Source organism: Lissotriton helveticus, chromosome 11 (genome assembly GCF_964261635.1).
Source record: "Lissotriton helveticus chromosome 11, aLisHel1.1, whole genome shotgun sequence".
NCBI lineage: Eukaryota > Metazoa > Chordata > Amphibia > Caudata > Salamandridae > Lissotriton > Lissotriton helveticus.
In genome coordinates this window covers 473,065,389-473,085,861 of record NC_136072.1, presented here as the reverse complement: position 1 = coordinate 473,085,861, position 20,473 = coordinate 473,065,389, and the positions used below count along the sequence as shown (strand labels likewise).

Here is a 20,473-nt window from a genome sequence, read left to right as displayed (position 1 = left end):
CCTCCAGTGCCAGGGACTACTATGGCAATGTGCTTTTTACAATAAAAGCCAACTTTTAGCCAATTTATTTATTGGTGATAGCCTGACAACTCCTCCAAAAATAATGTTTTACACAAAATGACAAAATAAAACAAGGATTAACAACTGCAAAAAACTGCAGCTGATGCTAGACCTACTTGCTTTCACAATGTCTGTTTTCCTCATGGTTCCTTTCTGGTAGTCAAAATATAAACCAGGTGTGCAGTTCCTCGTGAAAGAAAGCTAAGACAGATGGTTCCAGAGAAAGGAATATGGTACAATAGGAGCACGGACCCTCACACACCCGAATGGGTGTCATGCTTCATCATTGGGCTAACTCCTCATCGGGTCGGCACTGCAGGGCCCGACAGGCACCAACAAAGGGGCTCTTTGCAGGAGATCTTTTAATTAACAGTATGGTGAAGTGAACTCCTTTCTGAGTAGGGCAGCGGAAGCAAAGTATGCTGGAGGGTATCTTCAAAAATGTGTTTATAGAAGTTTATTCACTGTTCTGGTTTACTCTGCTTGTAAAGGTTTAAGAGATACCAGCGTTTAGGCTCTGTTTTGATCTACGAGCCATACTATGTCCACTCTCAAGCCTAGAGTACAGAAAAGGAGTTTTGAAGCTTTTCTAATATTCAGCAGATCATATTTATAGAAAATAAGTAGTGCATCCAGGTTATTTTTGTGCTGCAGTGGAATTAACAGAGTATGATGCATGGAACAAGGAACATTGGGCATGATTTAGAGTTTGACAGATGGTTTTCTCCATCACAAAGATAGCAAATATCCTGTCTGCTTTATTACAAGTGTCATAGGATACAATGCATTTGTAATACGTTGGACGAGATATCTCTGCTGTCTGAGATGAGGTAACCTGTCCGGAAAAGTGTAAACCAGGCCCATAATCTACTGACTCCCCCTCTAAGTACAGAAAAGGAAGGCTGCTCACACACTTCAGAATTAGTGAACTGGTTCAGGTGCCTGGACAGATGCTGGTTTGGAGGTCGAAAACCCCTATTTAGAGTCTGGTGGACAGGGTACTCTGCACAAATGATGGCCTAGACCCCTGTCCACTAAACGTGCAGTCCCCCCACTCTAGGTAAAATTTGGAGAAATTGGAGAAATTTAATATTTTCAACAGTAAACCCTGTGCTGGCTCCACTGGTGGAAACCTTTGACCGGTCAACGTGAAGACATCAGTTAGGTTTTGGGGTCAGAATGTCGAACTGTTCAGGATACCAGGGAAGGCTGGCTATCTCAAACGGATGATAGGAGTACTGACTTCTTATTACAGGGGGAAAGAAAACAGTGCACCAGGGCATTATTTTTCAATAACAAACTCCTGCTTTGGAACCAACAATTTTGCACTCTGGGTGGTGCATTGTACATGGCTTCTGCACAGCAGATCTTCAATGCTTTCAGCAAAGTTGGCATGACTTGGATGAAGGCACAGAGATCTACACTTGCCTGGCACAGATCTCTAAATATAGCTGGTTAGACTCCTCTAGGGCAGTGAAGTACATTTCTTTACTGATCTGTCAAATTGAGTTCAGCCTGTAAAACTTTAAATGTGTAAATTCATTCAAGACAATATATTTTCCATCTATATAGTGATCCTATGGAGAACCATAATGGTCATGTGGTTGAAAAACTGAAATGAACAAGGAAAAAGAAAACAAGCAATCTCTATTGTGTTGTAGAAATTCCTCATCACCTACTATCAATATTTAGGCTTGACTACAGTAAACATACGTGACAGTCTTCATGTGTCCATTATTGAGAATCAAGAACATTTCCTGAATTTGAACTAGAACATAAGGAAAAATACCACTGCACAGGAAGAGGCACCTCATATTAAGACCCAAAACAGATTATGGCGATTAATGGGAACGACAAAAATCATTTCACATGCGCAAAATGAACTGACGCAAGATGCTCATCATGGGCCCGATTCACAGAACTAACTTAAGATAAGGAGTCCTGACTTTAGGACTCCTAAATGCCTTCTGTGAATACCAAAAGTCTTAAAGTTAGACTTTCTCAGTTTAGGAGTAGTAAAGTTAGGACTCCTAACTTTAGGACTCCTAAATACCTTCTGTGAATACCGAAAGTAGTAAAAGTTAGGACTTTTCTCAGTTTAGGAGCAGTAAAGTAAGAAGTCCTAACTTTACTACTCCTAAACTGAAAAAAATCCTAACTTTAAGACTTTCCGTATTCACAGAAGGCATTTAGGAGTCCTAAAGTTAGGACTGCTAACTTCTGTGAATACCGCAATGAGTAAGTGCCTTCTGTGAATACCAAAATGAGTAAGTGCCTTCTGTGAATACCAAAATGGTAGTAAGTTTAGGATTTTGTCTTAAGTTAGTTCTGTGAATCGGGCCCTATGTCTTCAAGTAATACAAATACCAACAGAATAGGCACACTACAACCAATATGGACAACCGACTATACGCACAATATTACAAATATGTGTGACATCATCAAGTCATTATGCCCAAACTGGAATAAGTGGATTCCCAGTCAGGAATACGAAGGAACACAAGGAAACCATGCAGGTTAGAGCGGCCATTTTTGAAGATGACCACTACATCCAAACACTGCATTCATAATCACTCTTCCATCCAGCCGTAGGTAAGAAAATGGCAACAGAAACACAGGATACATGTTCAAAAAGCATGCATAACATTAGCAGAGTCCATCAATACAAGCAACACATTTTCCAAAATGTTTGCAGGATTACTTTGGTTGACTAGCTGAAGTTTTCTACAGCCCTGTAACTCGGGGCACTAAGTATATATTATTTGCTTTGAAAAATAATAGTGAATTTTGCTCGAAAAATATTAATACTCTTTGGTGTAACCAAGTGGCCTGACAGAATAATACAAGAACTCTGAAATAGTTGCTAATATAGCAGCAGAACCACTGCGTCTAAAAGGACTACATTGGGGGTTCAACCTATAAGGCACAGGAATAACCATATTCTCAAATATGAACTTTACTTGGAAATACAGTTAATTAATTGTGATTAAACTTCTGAGAGATAAGATTAAAACATGTAAATGCTATGTTACGTCAGACACTGTTTACAATACAATGAATATCCAATATAGTACCTAGAAGTACTACCATACAGACACTCAAATAATGCATTTTTGCCTAGATTTCTCATATAAAATACAAACATTTTTCTTGATGAAGGGCAAGAATGAACACAAATTCATTACACTGATTGTGTCTTACAATTGCAAGGAACAGTGAATTTATTAAGAATGAAGGCCCTTATTTATATATAGGCGGACGGCCTGCCGTTTCACCTTAGGGACAGAGTAAATTGCCTTATCCCAAGGATGGCGGTACCGCCCACCTAGTTTATAAATGACCGGAAAGCAGGTAGTCAATTATAAAAAGCATTGGCAAGAACCGCAGGTTTGTGTCAATGCATTTTACTCTTTCCAACAGGGCTGCGTCAGCAGGACGCAGCCTTGTAGCAAAGAGTATTCTGCGTTTGTATTTATAAAAAAGAAAATCCTGAAAAAGGATTTTCTTTTTGTAAATAAAAAAGGTAAAAGTACAAATCTTTATCCATTATCTGATCGATATTTAAAATCCTAGAATCTCTCTTACTTCCTTTCCTGTTCACACTAAAAAGCTCTATTAGACGCATTTTCGCAAAGATATTGTAGCAATCATATTTCCAAACAAGGTAAGCATTGTCATCGTGCTAAATGCAATTCCCTTGTGTGAGAAATAGAGTAGTATTAAAAATACAGTTATTTTTATACCGTACACGATTGAGCAAGGTAGACATTGGGCAAACAATTGTGCAAGGTACAATTTCTTTAGTGCAAAATAAAGCGACAGTAATACCAAATGCAATTATAATTCTACAATCATTTTTCCACCATACGCAATGGGGTAGGATCGGCGTTAGGTTTGTCTGTACTAGATGAACAATTATTGTTGTGCAAAAATGCAGTTTCTTAAGTGCAAAATTGAGCGACACTGCTGCAAAATACTGTTAAAACTATACAGAGTGCTATTAGGCAAGGCCGGTATTAACTTTATACAAAGTATTCTTTCATTCAAGGTAAATTTGTGACAGCACGTCATACAGTACATGTATTTGTGCTCGAGATGGAATAGTCAGTGAAGAGAGTACTCAAAGGTGCATGCAGAAAGGCGAACGAAAAAAAGGAAGGTGGAAAGGAGCAGAAGGAAAGGACACAGAGTGAAAAAAGAAGAAAAGAAAAACACTTTGAGCCGGCTTTATAAGAAGGGTAACTATTGAACCTATGCTTTTATAGTCTATATATATATATTTTTTTTATATTTACTAATCAAACATTTATTAATGGTTATGCGAAGGTGCCCCCCCTAAAAAAAAGGTGGCATGTGGGTGGTCTACACAGCTCCCTAACAAACACGTACATGAGTAAATAAAAAGAAAATATGTGAAATATTTTAAAAGGCCCTGCTGGCGCCCCGTGTGTGATGGAAGCGCCGAATTGGAAAAATAAAGCAATGTTTTTGTGTTTTTTAAACAAGAACCACAATACCGCAAGGGAGATGAGGAGGCAGGAGATGGAAAGCCACATATAAATCTGACAGCAAAAACATAACTTTTATTTGTTGGTTGAGGATATGTGAATTGGGAAGGCCGACAAACCCAGGGGAGATGCAATAACAAGAATAATAAAAATAATGTCTCTCTCTCTGTAAAATGTATTGAATATAGTGTTGATTTATAGAGTACAATACCAGATGTAAGAATAAAGCGCCCATTTATAGCAGCGCAGGGCAATAATGTGAAATCGTTCATTAACAATAGTGTTTGTGGATGCACAGTTGCTAAGCTATGATGTGTAAAGGAAGGGAAGCAACCAGCCACTTTAATGTGAAATATTGAGGAAATAGTCACCATGACATGCTACTCGCATAGCTAACCTGAACCCTACCTTACAGGCAACTGGTTTCACCTCAGCTTTCCGGAGAAACCAGAGGCCATGGTTACCATCCTCTAACTGACTGAGGGACGCCAATTTAACTTCAACGAGTTCAGGTAAAAGATTAGAATAGCACAAGGGCAGACTGGGCAGTGCCACATATAAGAGGACTTCATCAGGCGTTTTTAACAATGATGATAGAGTTACTAGAGGGAAAAAAATTGACCATCACTTGATAGGAAACATAATAAGGGGCTTATTTATAAGCCCCTTGCGCCACTTTTGCGTCATTTTCACCATGTTAAAAATGACGCAAAAGTGGCGCAAGGGCCTTGTAAATAAGCCCCCACATGTCTTAGGAAGCAAGCGAATTTATGTACAGACGGCTTTAGCTTTTGAAGTCCTCATATCATCATTTGTTCAAAAAAGTTTAAAAGGAAAAAGTATACAGGGACCTTTGTGTCAGCCCCTTTCAACCACTGGCATCACTGGCGTAACGAAAAGTGAGGGGGCCTCCCTGCACGGTACTTAGGGGGTCCCCTCCGGGCTCAATCAGGAGCTCTCCGGGCCAGAGTTCAGTGCCGAGGGGGCCCCTTGGAGCTAGGGGGCCCCTTGGAGCTAGGGGCCCCCCCGCACCGCGAGGCTGCGGGGGCCTGTGTTACACCCCTGACTGGCATTCTTGTGTTTTTCAAGTCTTGCTATTGCTTTGTAGGGCATCTATCAATGCCAAGGGCTTTCGTGGATGGTCACTGTGGCGTTCTCCCCAGCCAGGTAGCATGTAAATGAACATGCCACACACAGAGCTTCATGGTGCACGCCTTTATTTTTCAGTCAACCGTTAAACTGTGCACATTGCATCCTGAACTTTATTAACCGCACACAGACACACTCAAATGATTACATCATTCTTCTACAGAGTCCATCAGGGATCAGAAGGGTCCTGTTATACATTTCTACATCTCCCCTCTTTTAAATAGAAATCACAAATATTACACATATACATCATAGTTCTTCAATGAGTCATCGAGGTGCTTAAACCTAGTTGTGTGAGGTTGACAAATCGGAGTAGCGAGGCCTGCCTCAGGCACCAGGGATGCAGATGTAGGCGTAAGAGGTAACCTTTTCTGACTTTCAGGTGGTCAGGTCTTACTTCTGACATCTGGAGCCAACGAACATCGAGGTAGGTGCTTGAAGTGCGATGAATCTCTTGTGATGGACTGTCAGGGACATTGAGCGTTCGCCATATGTCCTTTGCTCATCACAACCCTCAGGGATTCAGCATAAAACAGAGCATAAGACTTGCGTTTCCGTTGGGGGCGTGGTTTGTGCGCCGACTGGGATGGCGGCGTGAGCCTGGAGCTCCGTCCCAGATCCCGTACTTCTCCTGAAATCCCTCGCCTCTGAGCCGGCAAGACATCGGGAAACTCTGCCCACCACGTCGGACTCACCTGGGTACGATCTGGGGAGACGGCGGATGTCCCACAGCTGTGCTGGGACCTGACGCAGCGCTCTTGCGGGACCGTGCTCAAGGACCTAAGATGGCGGCGGCTCCGATCGGCGGAGATGGATCAGCGGATCGCAGCGCTCTCCTGCTGTGGTGAAGAGGGAGCTGCTGCCTGGCGGGAACTGCGGTGCGGAGGTCCGACTTCACGGAGGTGGTCGTCGGCGGCTACAAGACGGTGAGCGCTCGGCTGCGCTACAGACCCCGATCGAAGGTCCCATCCCCCCACTGCTATTCTCCGCTGCCCTCTGTGAGTGGGGCGGCTCTGTGCGGAGACGACGGAAGCGGCGCTGGAACGCCGGAAGGCAAGGAAGAGGCGGAGGCCCCTGGGGGTGCAGCGCTGCAGACTTGAGGAGCAGGTCCCCGGAGCTGAGGCTGACTGGTTGGTCGGCGGGGGCCCTGAGAGACGCTCAGCACCCAGGAGAGACTTGCTGCGGCAACGAGGAGCGCACCACAGGCCCCCGGGGTGACCAGAGCTCGACTGCTGCCGTTAACGCAGAGCTGGCCTGTAATAGCGCTGCCAATTGTAAACGGAGCGGACTGGGCCGGGTGACACCGGCGACCATCGCGCCGGGCGGCTGAGGGCCCCTGCACAGATTGAGGGTCCGTTCTGGGCTGGGATCTGCGCAGCTGCCGAGAGACCACGGACTCCTTTTCCCCCCCGAGTGCCTCAATCTCGCAAGGGACCGGGGACGGAGTGGTGGGGACCCAGCTGTTGGCACAAGGAAATAGGGGGACTGAGCCCAAGATTGACCGACCCAGGACCCCAGCGACTAGAGAGAGGTGAACCGCTCCCGGAAGTTGCAATCAGAGGTCGGCCATCTTGATCACTCGAGTGATATCCCTCACACCGGACGATCTGCAACCTGAAGTGGAGGGCTACTGCCAGGTGAACACGCAGTGCTGGGGCAGGGGGGTATCCCTGCCGGGTGATTAGGTGCTACGACTGGACAGCCCGCCCTTAGGATCTGTTGAGACGACCCGCGTGGTGTCCAAGATGGCTGATGTCGGTGGCGCAGCGGCAGCAGGGCTGAGTCAGGGCCAACCGATTATGCTGGGCATGGAGGGCGCGCTCCAGGAATACCCGGATGCATCGGCACAGGAACACAGACTGAATGCACGCCTCGACAATATACTGGAGGCGATTACAGCGACCAAGGAGACATTGCACCAGGATATAGCGCAGGTGGCTGCGGGACTGGGCCTCCTGAGGGCGGATCACGCCAAACTTTCCGATAGGGTAAAGGAAAACGAACTGCTTCTCCAGGAGCTAAAACCGGCGGTAGTCACTGCAGAACATAAACTGTCCGATGTACTAGCCCGACTGGCGACGCTGGAGAAACGTGCGGAGGATTCCGAAAGCCGCAACCGCAGGAACAACGTAAGGGTAGTGGGCCTGCCGGAAAATATCGAGGGGGACGATGCAGTGGCGTATATGGAGAACTGGTTCAGATCCATCGTTGCTCCGGAAGGCTTATCTCCATTCTTTTCGATAGAGAGGGCGCATAGGGTTCCGGCCCGCCCACCCATGCAGGGTCGTCCTCCCAGACCAATGGTGGCCAGGCTCCTACATTTTAAAGACCGTGACTTATTGATACAAAGGGCGAGGTCCACGGGACCCTTCCAGGTCGACAATAGCTCGGTCACGATCTTCCCGGACTATACGCAGGAAGTTCAGAGGAGCAGGGCAACGTTCCTAGCAGTGAAGAAGGAACTGAGAGAGGAGGGAATACAATACTCGCTACTCTTTCCGGCTAGACTGAGAGTGATCCTAGACGGCGCAACCCAATTTTTCCAAACCCCTGATGAGACTTGGTCATGGCTAGAATTATACAGAGCAGGAACTGACCGCCAGCACAAAGGAGGGAAGGAGAAACAGAGGCCAGTTCAGATCCGAAAGTCTCAGCGGATCCGCAAACGCGACAAACTCAAAAGGGCAATGAGAGCAGATCTGATGGCGGCGGACAGGAAGGGAGCGCTGGCTGCAACGGCGATCATCACGGGGTCGCAGCAGGAGGAATTGGTAGAGGACTCAGACTCGGAGGATGGAGGGAGAAAATCAGGAGGAGAACTCTCTGAAGCTGATAGCTCGGCAGGACCAACGGTCACACCACAGACAGCGGATGGACTGTTTAATGAATAGTTTTGGGGCATGCTGCTGGCTCTCCATTGGAGCACACTATTCCTGATGCTTGGCGTTTGGCAGGTACTCTGTTGTAACTTTCATATGGGATCGTGGGCTTGGGGTGGGGGTTTGACCTGCCCCGGGTCGGTACTGAAGCACCCCCTACTGCCCTTACGGCTTCCTGTGGTGACGGCCACAGGATAGTGGAATGCGTGTGATGTTACAGGTTTGGATGGGGGCTAAAGCAGTGCTATTAGGTCCTGTCCTGGGGAGTGGGGTTGGGGAAGTTTGTTGGGGTGTTTTTGGGGGGGGGTATAGCTGCAATGATGTGGGGGGTAGATTAACACTGTTGAGATGGGGGGGATGGCGGCGATGGGGTCGTTACCTGATTTGAAGTGCCTCACATGGAATGTTCGTGGACTCAGGACTATGTCAAAGAGATACAAGGTGCACGCCTATCTGGTGAGGAGGGGCGTTCAAATTGCTCTGTTGCAGGAAACTCATTTAACCAAACTAGAGTGTGATGCATTGCAGAAGAGATGGCGTGGCCATGTGTTTGGCACCTCTTATTCAGCGTTTGCAAGGGGGGTACTGATATGGGTCAGGGCGGGGATCCCATTCCAGGTCACGAGTCAATTGGTGGACCCTGGGGGTCGATTTGTGGTGGTGGAGGGGAGGCTTTATGGCCGTGAGGTGGTCTTATGTAGTGTTTATGCCCCCAATGTTGATCAGGCCCGATATTTTGATATTCTCACGGGCTCGCTGGCCCACTTCTTGGCGGGTCCCATTATACTGGGAGGGAACTTTAATGCAATCACCGATGTAGCGTGGGATAGATCACACCCGCCATTGGCCGACTCCCCGGTGCTTAAACTGGCAGCGCGTAGGAAGGATTGGCAGGAGCGGTGGGGCCTGCTGGATGTATGGAGGACACAACATCCTAATGTTAGGGACTACTCCTTCTACTCGGCAATGCACGCTCTACATGTCAGAATAGATTCCATCCTGTGTAGCGGCCCCCTGGCAGCCATGGTGACGCACACAGAATACCTTGCTAGGACCATCTCGGACCACAATCCCTTGCTGATGGCGGTAAGATGGCAGGGGACGAGGTCTGCGGTCCCGACATGGAGGCTACGGCCTGACACTCTAGAGGACTTGGCGTTTGGTGACAGGGTCAACCAGGGTATAGCGCTTTATTTCAATGAGAACGAGGGATCGGCCGCCACGAGATCGGTAGAATGGGACGCGATGAAAGTGGTGGTGAGGGGTGTCTGTATGGGCAGCTTCTTGAATGTAAGGACAACTGTCTTGGCGGATCTGGAGAAGGCGGAGTGTGTGCTGAGAGAGATTGAACGGTGCAGGCCTGAAAGGCCGGACCTGAAGGATCGACTGCTGGAAGCAAAAGAGGTGGTGGCGAGAGAAACGGAGAGATTGCGATGCTATGACTATAAGCTATACCTCACTAAGGTGCATGCGGAAAGGGATAAGGTGGGCACACTGCTTACAAAACTTGCTAACCCGGAACCAAGGAGTGGCCCGATTATGTGTATCAGAACCGACACAGGGGAGGTGGTCCACTCTCCAACAGCAATATTGCAGCGCTTTCAGTCGTATTATACGAGCCTCTATGATACTCAATTGGAAGCGGAACCCTCCGAAATAGGCAACTATTTACGCACGGTGCGGCTCCCGGTGTTAGATGAGGAAACGGTGAAGGCCTTGGGCGGTCCAATCACCTTAATGGAGATCCGAGGAGCTATTAAGCAGATGGCCAGAAACAAGACACCGGGGTAGATGGCCTGCCAATTGAGTTCTATGCGAAGTACGTTGATATATTGCCGCCCAGGCTACTGACAGTGTACTCTGAAGCGGTAACCCTGGGGCACCTCCCCAACTCCATGAGGGAGGCTCTGGTGGTGCCGCTGTTGAAACCCGGTAGGGATACATTGGAGGTGACGTCATACAGACCCCTCTTTATGCTGACGGTGGACTACAAGATCTTGAGCCGTATTTTGGCCACTAGACTGCTACCTCACATGACCACGCTGGTACACGAAGACCAAGCAGGATTCATTCCTACCAGAAACACGGCCATTAACACCCGCCGGCTGATCCGCATACTGCAGGACGCCTTAAGCTCGGGCCATACGTCGGCTGTATTATCGGTGGATATTGAGAAGGCTTTTGACAGCCTTGAATGGTGCTACCTAGATGGGGTGTTGGAGAAGTTCGGAATAGGTGGAGGCTTTGGAAGTTGGACGAAAGTTCTCTATTCCTCTGCCACCGCTAGGGTGCGATTGGGGTCACTCATATCACCCGCTTATCCGGTACGTAGGGGGACTAGGCAGGGGTGCTCGCTCTCTCCCCTTCTGTTCGCTCTCGCGATGGAACCACTGGCAGCACAAGCTAGGACGGGGGCTTCCTTTAACGGAATTCGATATAAGGGGAGTACTCACTACATCTCGTTGTATGCAGACGACCTGTTGCTGTATCTGGAGGACACGGAGGTGGCTTTAAGTGGGGCCATGGGGATGCTCTCCTCCTTCGGCGGATTGTCAGGACTTAAGGTGAACTGGACTAAGACGTGTGTTTTCCCGCTGCGAACGGATATCCAGTGTCCTCCACTTACAGTAGACGTGGTCTGGGAAAACAGATGCTTTACGTACCTAGGAGTCAGGATCTATCATGACGCGGCGAGCCTCCTAGAGGGCAATATAGGTCGCTGTATCAGGGGATTGCGTGGCTGCATGTCCTTCTGGGCCTCCCTCCCTTTATCGGTGCAGGGTAGAGTGGCATTGTTAAAAATGGTAGCTCTCCCTCGACTGCTGTATTACTTCAGAACTTTGCCTATCTGGATCCCACAACGGGTCTTTAGAGACTTGAGGTCGATGGTTATTGAGTTCCTCTGGGGGCCTGGCAGACGCAGGGTGGCGTTGCACAATATAACTAGACCCAAACTCGAGGGAGGGATGGCGGTGCCGGACTTCGAACTGTATTATTTAGCGGCCCAGCTCCAGGTTCTGACACAGAATGTCGCAAGGGAATTTAGGGGCCCTGACCAGATTCGTGGGACGGGTATCCAGAGGCACGTCCTCTCCTATATCGTTATGCAACAGAGACTGGCATTAAGCGAGCTCACCCTAGAGGAAAAAACCCTCCGGTTGTGCTGGAACAGGAGCCTGAAGCGAACACGCGCTGCGCGACCTTATGCCCCGGAGATCCCTCTTGGGATGCTGACGGCGCTGCCGCACGGAGGAGACTGGTATCCGCTGTTGGAATGGGAGGAGCTGGGCCTACAAGTAATAGGTGATCTGTATGTGGAGGGCTTATTAGCCCCATTTGGGGTGCTGCAAGAGCGATTCGGCCTCCCGGATGGGGGTTATCTCCTGCATGCGGCGATCTCTGCAGCAATGCAAAAACACTGGAAGGTAGGACTGACGGAGCCGAACATGGCATGTCAGTACGTGGTGATGGCTGCAGGTACGATCAAGGCGGTAACCTGTCTCCAATCACGGATGTTGAACGCAGGGCTAGAGCCGCTCACGGCGCTGAAAGCTGCATGGGAGGAGAGTGTGGGCAAGCCTATTCCGGATGCGGATTGGGGCCACATTTTGGCACGGACGTGGAAGGGTAGTAGGAATGCCAGGTTCCAGCAGGTGCATTTTTTCCTCTTGCATAGAGCTTATCTGACCCCAGGGAAGCTCCGCCGGCACTTTCAGGTGCAAGATGAGGCATGCCCGAAGTGCTCGGCACCGGAGGCTCAACTGGATCATATGTTGTGGGACTGCCCAAGGCTGGGTACATACTGGCCTGAGGTGGGTGCACTTCTGAACGAGGTCACGGATAGGGAAGTGGAGTTTGACATGGCGGCGTGCCTATTACTTTGGTTTCCTCACACAGCGAAAACGAAAATCACAAGCAAGTTCATAGATCTGGGGCTCATGCTGGCCTAGAGGGAGATTACATGGCGCTGGAAGACCAAGGAGGGCCCTTCTGTAAGGAGGTGGACGAATGAGTTGTTGAAATGGTCGACCAGAACGGGTAACGAGAGGAGCCTGGAGATGGCTAGGGCTTGGGAGATGATTGTGCAGGCATTGTGTGATTATTTGACGGGGGATGAGGAGGAGAGACTTTCGGAGACTGGGGTTCCATGAAAACAGAGGCGTGAAGACATACTTTCTATTGATGGCGCGCCATTCTGTCCGAAACACACAGTCACAACCCACATCAGCAGCAGTTAGGCAGTGGGGGGAGTAGGGGAGTTCTTTGACCACCCTGGTAGGGATAGGAATACAGCTAACGACAGGAAAGGAACATGGAGAGTCGACATAGGAGTGCACTAGCGGGGACCTGTTCCACAGATCCAGTGGGTCCATGTGTTGCCCACATGGCAGGAACGACTCCTCCAGGGGGTGTCTGGGGGAGGGGGGGAGTTGATGAGGGGGAACAAAAAAGCAGATGCTTCATTGTATTGTTGGCCGGAAACCCCTCTGTAACACACTAGGAGACCTTTTGTTGGAATTTGATGTTGCGCCGCCCAGCCTCCGGGATGTGGGCTGATGAGCTGTGTACAACCCTGAGAATGTATGGTACCTTGTATTGAGGTGGTGATGATGGTTGATTTACCCCGGTGTTTTGTCAATAACTCTGCAATAAAAACAATAAAAAAAAAAAAAAAAAAAAGACTTGTGTTTCCGTTTTTGGTTGACCAGGACCCGGTCTCTTTCCTTGAATACCGTGTCCTGAGCCCATCAGTGTTTATCAGCATAGGTCTATATTCTGGACTTGTGCAAAGAATCCGTCGTACGGATCTCGTCCACATCTGTCGACCTGTGAGTGGTCCATTGTAGCAAATTGGTTCCCATGGCTCTCCCGAACATCAAGGAGGCAGGGCTTTCACCTTTACTGGAATGGGGAGTTGATCTGAAGACATGAAGGGCTGAACATAGAGCCGATTTGAGATCACTTCCTTCTTTTGCAGCGCACTAAACTACTCTCTTTATGGTTCCCATAAAGCGTTCGACAATGCTGTTGGCCTGTGCCCAGAGAAGGGTCCTTTCTGATGATTGGCATTCATGCTAGTGAGATACTCTTTAAACTCTTGGCTGTTGAATGGTGGGCCATTGTCAGACATAGGAATAGAGGGCACACCACATTTTGCAAAAACGTAATTTAATATCCCAATGACTTTGTCATGTGTGGTTGACGACAGGTCTTTCACCAGGGGAAATCTTGAGTACTCATCAATAACTGCCATTATGTGATGTCCATTGTTAAGGGGTCCCAAAAAATCAACTGCAATCCTCTCCCGTGCCTGCTTTGGTAAATCAGATATAACTAATGGATGCTGCATTGTTTTGGGAGACTAGCAGTTGCACAATGACAGACCATTATTTCTCTTTCAACTCTTTCATCAAGTCAAGGAAACCACACTCGGTCTTGAAGAGCTCTCTTGGTGGTGTCAAAGCCACAATGACCATAATGGGGTAGTTCAATGACTTTTTGTCGCAGTCTCTCTGGAATGACAATTCTAGAACCAGAGAGTTCCTTGCTCATATTTTGAACTTTTGGTACTCAAAGTAATCGGTAAGAGGTTGGGTGTGTTTCTTCCAGGTTTGCTGGGCAATAAAGTGTTTGAGAGCACACAGATCTCGATCTGTATTTGTAGTAGTAAGAATTTGCTCCACTGAAAGAGCTGCAGGTATGCTTAACTTGACTACCAAGTTAAGATAGGCCTCAGCCGCTTTAGACGTTGTACTGTGACACTGTACTGGCACTGGTGAAATGTAGTCAGCTGGATTTTTATCTTTCCCAGGCCTATGTACAATAGTGTAATCATACTCTTGCAATTGCAACCCGACTCACAATGTGATCGGGCATCTTGGTCTTTCAGATTTCCAAAAATAGTAAGTAAAGCTTTGCGGTCAGTGACAAGGGTTAATTGTTTTCTGAATAGCAACACACAGAAGTGTTCACAAGGCCACACCACAGCTAGACTTTCTCTATCAGCTTGGAAATAAGCAGGTTCAGTCTGCGACAGACTTTGGTTCGCATAAATCTAATGTGCCTTTGAGCGTTGTTTTGTCCATTGTGCTGGGAAAGGATCCCACCCAACCCCACTGGGTTAGACTCTACTACAATCTCAGTATGAAGTTTTGGCTCAAAATAAGCCATTTCGATATTGTCTCACTTGCAAGTTTTATTTTCTTAAAGCTTCAGTTGCATTCAGTGACCACTTGAACACAGCATTCATTTTTGTCCAGTCTCTCAATGGGATACAGACTGTGGATAAATCTCAAATATACCTGTAAGAGTAACTGACCATGCCAAGGAAGGATCACAGCATGGTCACATCTTGTGGTGGAGTGGTGGCCGATAAGGCTTGCATTTTAGCCTCATCTGGTGTCATCCCCTTTTCAGAGAAAAAATATGCCGTTTTTGTTTTGTGAAACTCACATTTTTTGGCGTTCAAAGTGAGACAAGCATTAGCCAGTAAGCGGCATACTTGTGTAATGGCTTTGTCATGTTCTTTTCCAGTGGCCCAAATAAAAGTATATCTTCACTATAATGTAAAGCATGTGTGACAGGCTGTATTATGTGGCGAATAACATCCTGAAAACGTTATGCAGCTGATGACACCACAAAGCATAGTCTTTTATATCTGAACAAACCAATATGCGTCGAGGAGGTGGTAATGTACCTGCAGTTTTCCTCTAGCTCAAGTTGATGATACCCCTTGTTCAGATCAAGACGAGAAAATACTTTGACATCATTCAGCTGTGTTATCATATCTGCAATGTGCGAACCAGGATGTTGTTCTCTCTCAATTGCCTTGTTAGCTTAGTGCCTGTCAGCACAGATGCGCACCTCCACTGTCCACTTGGGGGCACTACCACTATGGGTGAAACCCATGGTGTCAGACCAGTGAGGCATTCAATTATATAAAGAGGATAGGTGGGCGGTGCACAACACGGTTGGTTGAGAATTCAAATATTATATTTGAGGCGCGGATGGGTGTACTCCAGTGTTTCTAGTTCTTTCTGCAAATGAAAAGCAATTCGACAATGTTTTTGAGCAACAGGGCAAATGTCCTCATTAAGCTTTCCTCATCCATGAAACAATGACGGGAACAGACTTCGTATGTCTGCATTTGTATTTAACCTATAGTTGATGGAAATCAGACCCATGTCTTCAGCAGCACTGAAAATGAGTACACATGCACATGACAAAGTACCTTTCAGAACATTAATTGGTTCTTGTACCTTCGTCTTCTTTATGTCACATGGTTGCTACAAATGATTCTTGACTTTGCAATAGCTTGGAGGCAGCCCACGTATATAACTTTGTCTTGCAAGGTTTAAGTCGGGTGCCAGCAAGAGTTCAGTGTACTTCTCTGCTGACATGATGTTTACTGATGCACCACTATCAATGATGAAAGTTATGGAACTACAATTCAACTTTAGTGTGATCTTAGGGCAATGTCCAAAGGAACGTGGTTGTTTTACATAGTGATCTCTATTGGACTTGGACTCTTCTCTGCATGTAGCCAAATCAACATGCTCACCTCGTTCACCAGTCGACACCATCATCCCACAACCATCTTCTTAAATGTTGCTCGACAATCACGTTGAAAAACCCTTTGAGGATGAATTCAATAATGATCAACCTCATTTAGTTTTCCACTTGCCTCAATTGGTGTCACCGCTTGTTCTTGTGGGCATGCCTAGTAGGTTTCGGGCATCCATTTTCTCTTTTCAACATGAAGCAGTCCGTTTTTCTTTCACTTTGCAAACCGTTACAAAATGGTTTTCTTTCTCACAACATTTGGATGTTTGCCCAGTGGCAGGACATTTACCTTCGTGTGGAAAAGGGAATCCTCATCAGAACCACAATTTCTTTTTTCTCAGATAAATAATGTTATGGCCCTCAACCTTGTGTCTCTGCTTACTTTTGATGTTAAATGATGATTCCCTCTGGGCTACCCCAGCGCACATATCAGCAGAGTGTCTATCTGTACTTTCTACTGCATGTCTGTGTCTTGCGCAGCAAACGTTGTCTGAACAAGTCGGACAAGCAACCATCCATGACTCTGAGAAGGATGGATTTTTCATCATTGAATTCATTGAACTTGCAATGAGTGCTGAAGCCCTCAAGGCAGCAAACTCAACCATCATTTCTCCAGCTTGATCAATGGTTTGGTTGAAGATGTACCTTTCATAGTCGACGTTCGGCATTGGATTGAATTCGGCTCCTAATGGCATCTTAATCTGATGGTAAGACATTTCATCAGCTTGGGGTGCTTCTTTCTTTCCCATTGTCACCTGCAAGGTTCCTTAAGTATTTGACGATCTTTTTATTATTTGTTTCTTCTAGCTTGTTGGTTAAATCAACACATTTTTCTATCCAGGCAGACCATCTGACGCCAATAACCTGTTTTTGACAGTATCGAATGGAAGAGGTAGATTTAAGATAACAGCAGTGTCATAGCCATTTGTGGACCTCACTGACTTTGAGAGTAGGACCCTCTCTGGCGGCGTCTGCTGCCACCTAGGACTTGCTCCATTCATACCATCTGTAAGCACCAGCTGCGTGTTTGCATCAGTGTTGTTGCAGCCGATCTGATGTTGTACTCTTTGTCATTTTGATGGTGAGTCACTGCTTTTTCTCATGTGCATTGTCATCACCATTCTCAACTTTCTGCATTGTATCTGGTTTTCACTGCCTTTAACATGTCTTGGCACCCGGATGCTTCTGGCACACTTTTGCACCTGGCTATTGCAGCCTTCTGTGCTTCTCTGTGCCTGGTCGTCACTGCCTTTAGTGCTATTACACTCTATGTATTCTGTCTCTGTGTTATGTTGCTGTGCAGTACCTCTTCTTTCGGACACAACAGCAGGTTCTGGGCTGACTGAACAATCTGTAGTGCCTTCGCCTTCTTCGAAAGCCTTGCACTGGCTGGAGTGGCGCTTTGACTCTTCATACACTAAACATCGACTATTTTGAATGAGATGCATGTGGCACACACAAGCAGTTTGCTGGACCTTGGCCACAACTCAAGGAGAATACTCTTGTTACTTCAAGTTGCCGATCCCCTAACTCGTCACCAGGTGTTGCATCATCCCCAGAACGGTAGCATGCAACTGACCATGCCACACACGGCGCTCTGTAGTGCACGTATTTATTCTTCAGAGTGCAACCATTAACTAACTGTGCACATTGCATCATGAACTTTTTTACCACACCCAAGCGATTATGTCATTATTCTACAGAATACACCATTCTTTTACAGAGTACATTGGGGATCAAAAGGGTCCTGCTATACATATTTACAAGACACTACGGTAACATTTGTACTCATTAATTTCCAGTTTTGGTGATGGGGCATGAAGTTTTCCTTTTTCAGACTGAAGATTTGACATCACTTGTAGATTATAATTGAGAGCCAGTGTGTGCTCTCTGATAAATTTATTTTGCTTACACAAGTACAGTTTATTTGCTAATTTATCTCTTTTGTGTTCAGGATGTGTTTGATGTTTCCATAAATTAGCCTGTTATACAGATGCAGTGCTATACCCTATTTATCATAATACATACATTTGTTTTACTTTGTTATCATGATAACCTGTTCTCAGATATGCGTATTCTTTTGTTGGCAGCATAAAGACATGCATGCACATTGGAATTCTGAAAGATGCAACACAAGCGTTGGCCTTTTCAAGAAAGTATCTACTGTGCAATATTTTGATTTCTTAAAAAGCATCTTGTGACTCTTTTTATAACACTTTTAATGGAGGGCAGAGCTTAACTCTGTTGTTGGTGTTTACATTGTGTTGTTTGATATTAAAAGAACTCTTCCCATACCCCTTGTGACAGTATCTATTCAGGAAAGGGGGTGTGCAACTTCCAGGTTTAATATTGTTGTAAACTATGATGATACTTCATTATGGGATTTTCTTTCTGGACCAGCTAGCAGCAGAAGGCCAGACCTATTGACTTTACAATTTCTTATTGAATTCTGTATGGGTGCTCAACAAAAGACATATACCTGGGAATAAAGAAATAGTACGACTCCATTAGGCAATGGAAGCATTAGCCATGGTGCTTAACATATGCATGTTGATGGGGTTCCTAATGCTGTGTCTGGCAAGTAATATGACAGAGCAAGACAGTGCATATTTGGAGCCACAGAAAAATTACATAATAGATGACAGAATCAGCCAGGTATGTAATAAGGTTTGCAGCACACAGGCTGCTTTTTCTAAAAGTACCTGAGTGATGTGTGGTGTTTTTCAGCCTGGAGATGGGAAGACTCAAAAAGGAAGGTGCCGATTGAGGGTTACCTCTTGTGACACCAAACCTCAGACCATGCACACCCATGTTCGTATCTCTAGTTTAAGTTGTGCTACTTGATCTTGACAATGTTCATTTTCATTAGTCTAATGGGCTTTTATTGCTTTGTTATATTATGCTCAATGTGCAATTATGAATTTACACTCTCATCCTGTTTGTGTGCCTTCATCCCTTAATAGTAGCTTCTTATTGTGAGTTATTACTATACAGACCTCCCTGGAAAGGGGGGCGGGAATGTTCATGTAACTAGTCATCAATAATGTGAATATGCTGCAATTTACAACATGCATTGTACCAATGTCTTCGTTGATTGGGTGCTGTATCACCTCAAAGTTTTCTGAATCCATGGTAGTCCTCTCATGGGCAACAGCTTGTGTTGGCCTGGGCAACTGTATCTTTCTCCTGGGCTGGAAGCTGGTTGGGCCTCCAATGGCCGATCACTCATTTAGTGTTGCTTCCCAGCTTGTCCACAGCAGCACAATGAGTGAGGACATGAGTTATAAGTCCAAACCTCTTCTTTCTGAAAGCTCTTTGTCATTGTCGTTGTATGGTGTGTTGTGGTAGTGAATGGTATAAAGGTGTGGGGAGCTGTGTGTTATGATGAGAACATTTTTATTCAATCTTTTACATGTTTTGTAATGCACTACCTTTCCTTGTAAGCACTATGAAGTGCTAAGTGACGTAGCAAGGTGGGGTATGATGTGATGAGGTGTTGGGCAGCGAAGCGTGATGTGTATGTATACAGAGTAGAATGGGGAAAAGTTGAGCAGAGTGGTGCTATGTGATTTGGTGTTGGACGGCGCACAAAAGGTATGACATGGTGTCAGGTGACAATAGTTGGCTGATACTTTGGTTCAACAAAGGGTACAACCATATAGGAATGATCTCCCTTGGCAGAATATCATGTATGGTGAGAATTGGCAGAATTTCATGTATGGCAGACGCGTCATGGAAAACCACCACAGAACAAGGCCATGTTAGTATAGCATTTAGAGGCAGAATATAATGAACTAGAATGCATGTCAGAAAAGAAAGAGGTGGTTATAAGGTGGACCAATGATTGTAGAAAAGTTTTCTTTAAGTGTTTAGTAGGTTGAGAGAAAGAACCAGATGCAGCTCAAACCACAGACTGTCCTAAATTCTTGAGATGCAACACAAAGAGTGTGTGATAGTTTCTCATCTTCTGAAACTTGAACTATCCAGTCGCAAACCTTTGCTGCTCCTGATTACACACAATCATCTTACAGTAGAAAGATAATCAAGATAAGTATATGCTCTCCTAGATGGCTCTGTATGTTATGAAAGCTAGTTCCAAATGTTCAAAAACACAGGTCACCAGATTGATACTCTCACCCAATGTACAATGAATCTTAATGCTTACCTTTCCACAACATCTTGTCCATTCCAGCAGGTGGAACTGTCCCTTACTACCAAGTCCCCATCACACAGCCGCTCAGCTATGGAAGCGTAAAATGTTCTCAATCGTTTTATGCTGCTGATAAATTCCCTAAAATATAGGAATATTAAAAG

The 20,473-nt window shown here is 46.1% G+C and overlaps 1 protein-coding gene across 2 annotated transcripts in view; it reads right to left on the bottom strand.

Moving 5' to 3' along the window:
• Window positions 1-20,473, bottom strand: part of LOC144791380 (glypican-5-like) — a 1,511,072-nt gene that overhangs the window by 669,835 nt on the left and 820,764 nt on the right. For both annotated transcript variants that reach the window (XM_078666067.1, XM_078666066.1), the window contains one exon: window positions 20,325-20,450. In XM_078666067.1, the coding sequence (XP_078522193.1) occupies window positions 20,325-20,450 (126 nt within the window). The remainder of the gene's footprint in view (window positions 1-20,324; window positions 20,451-20,473) is intronic.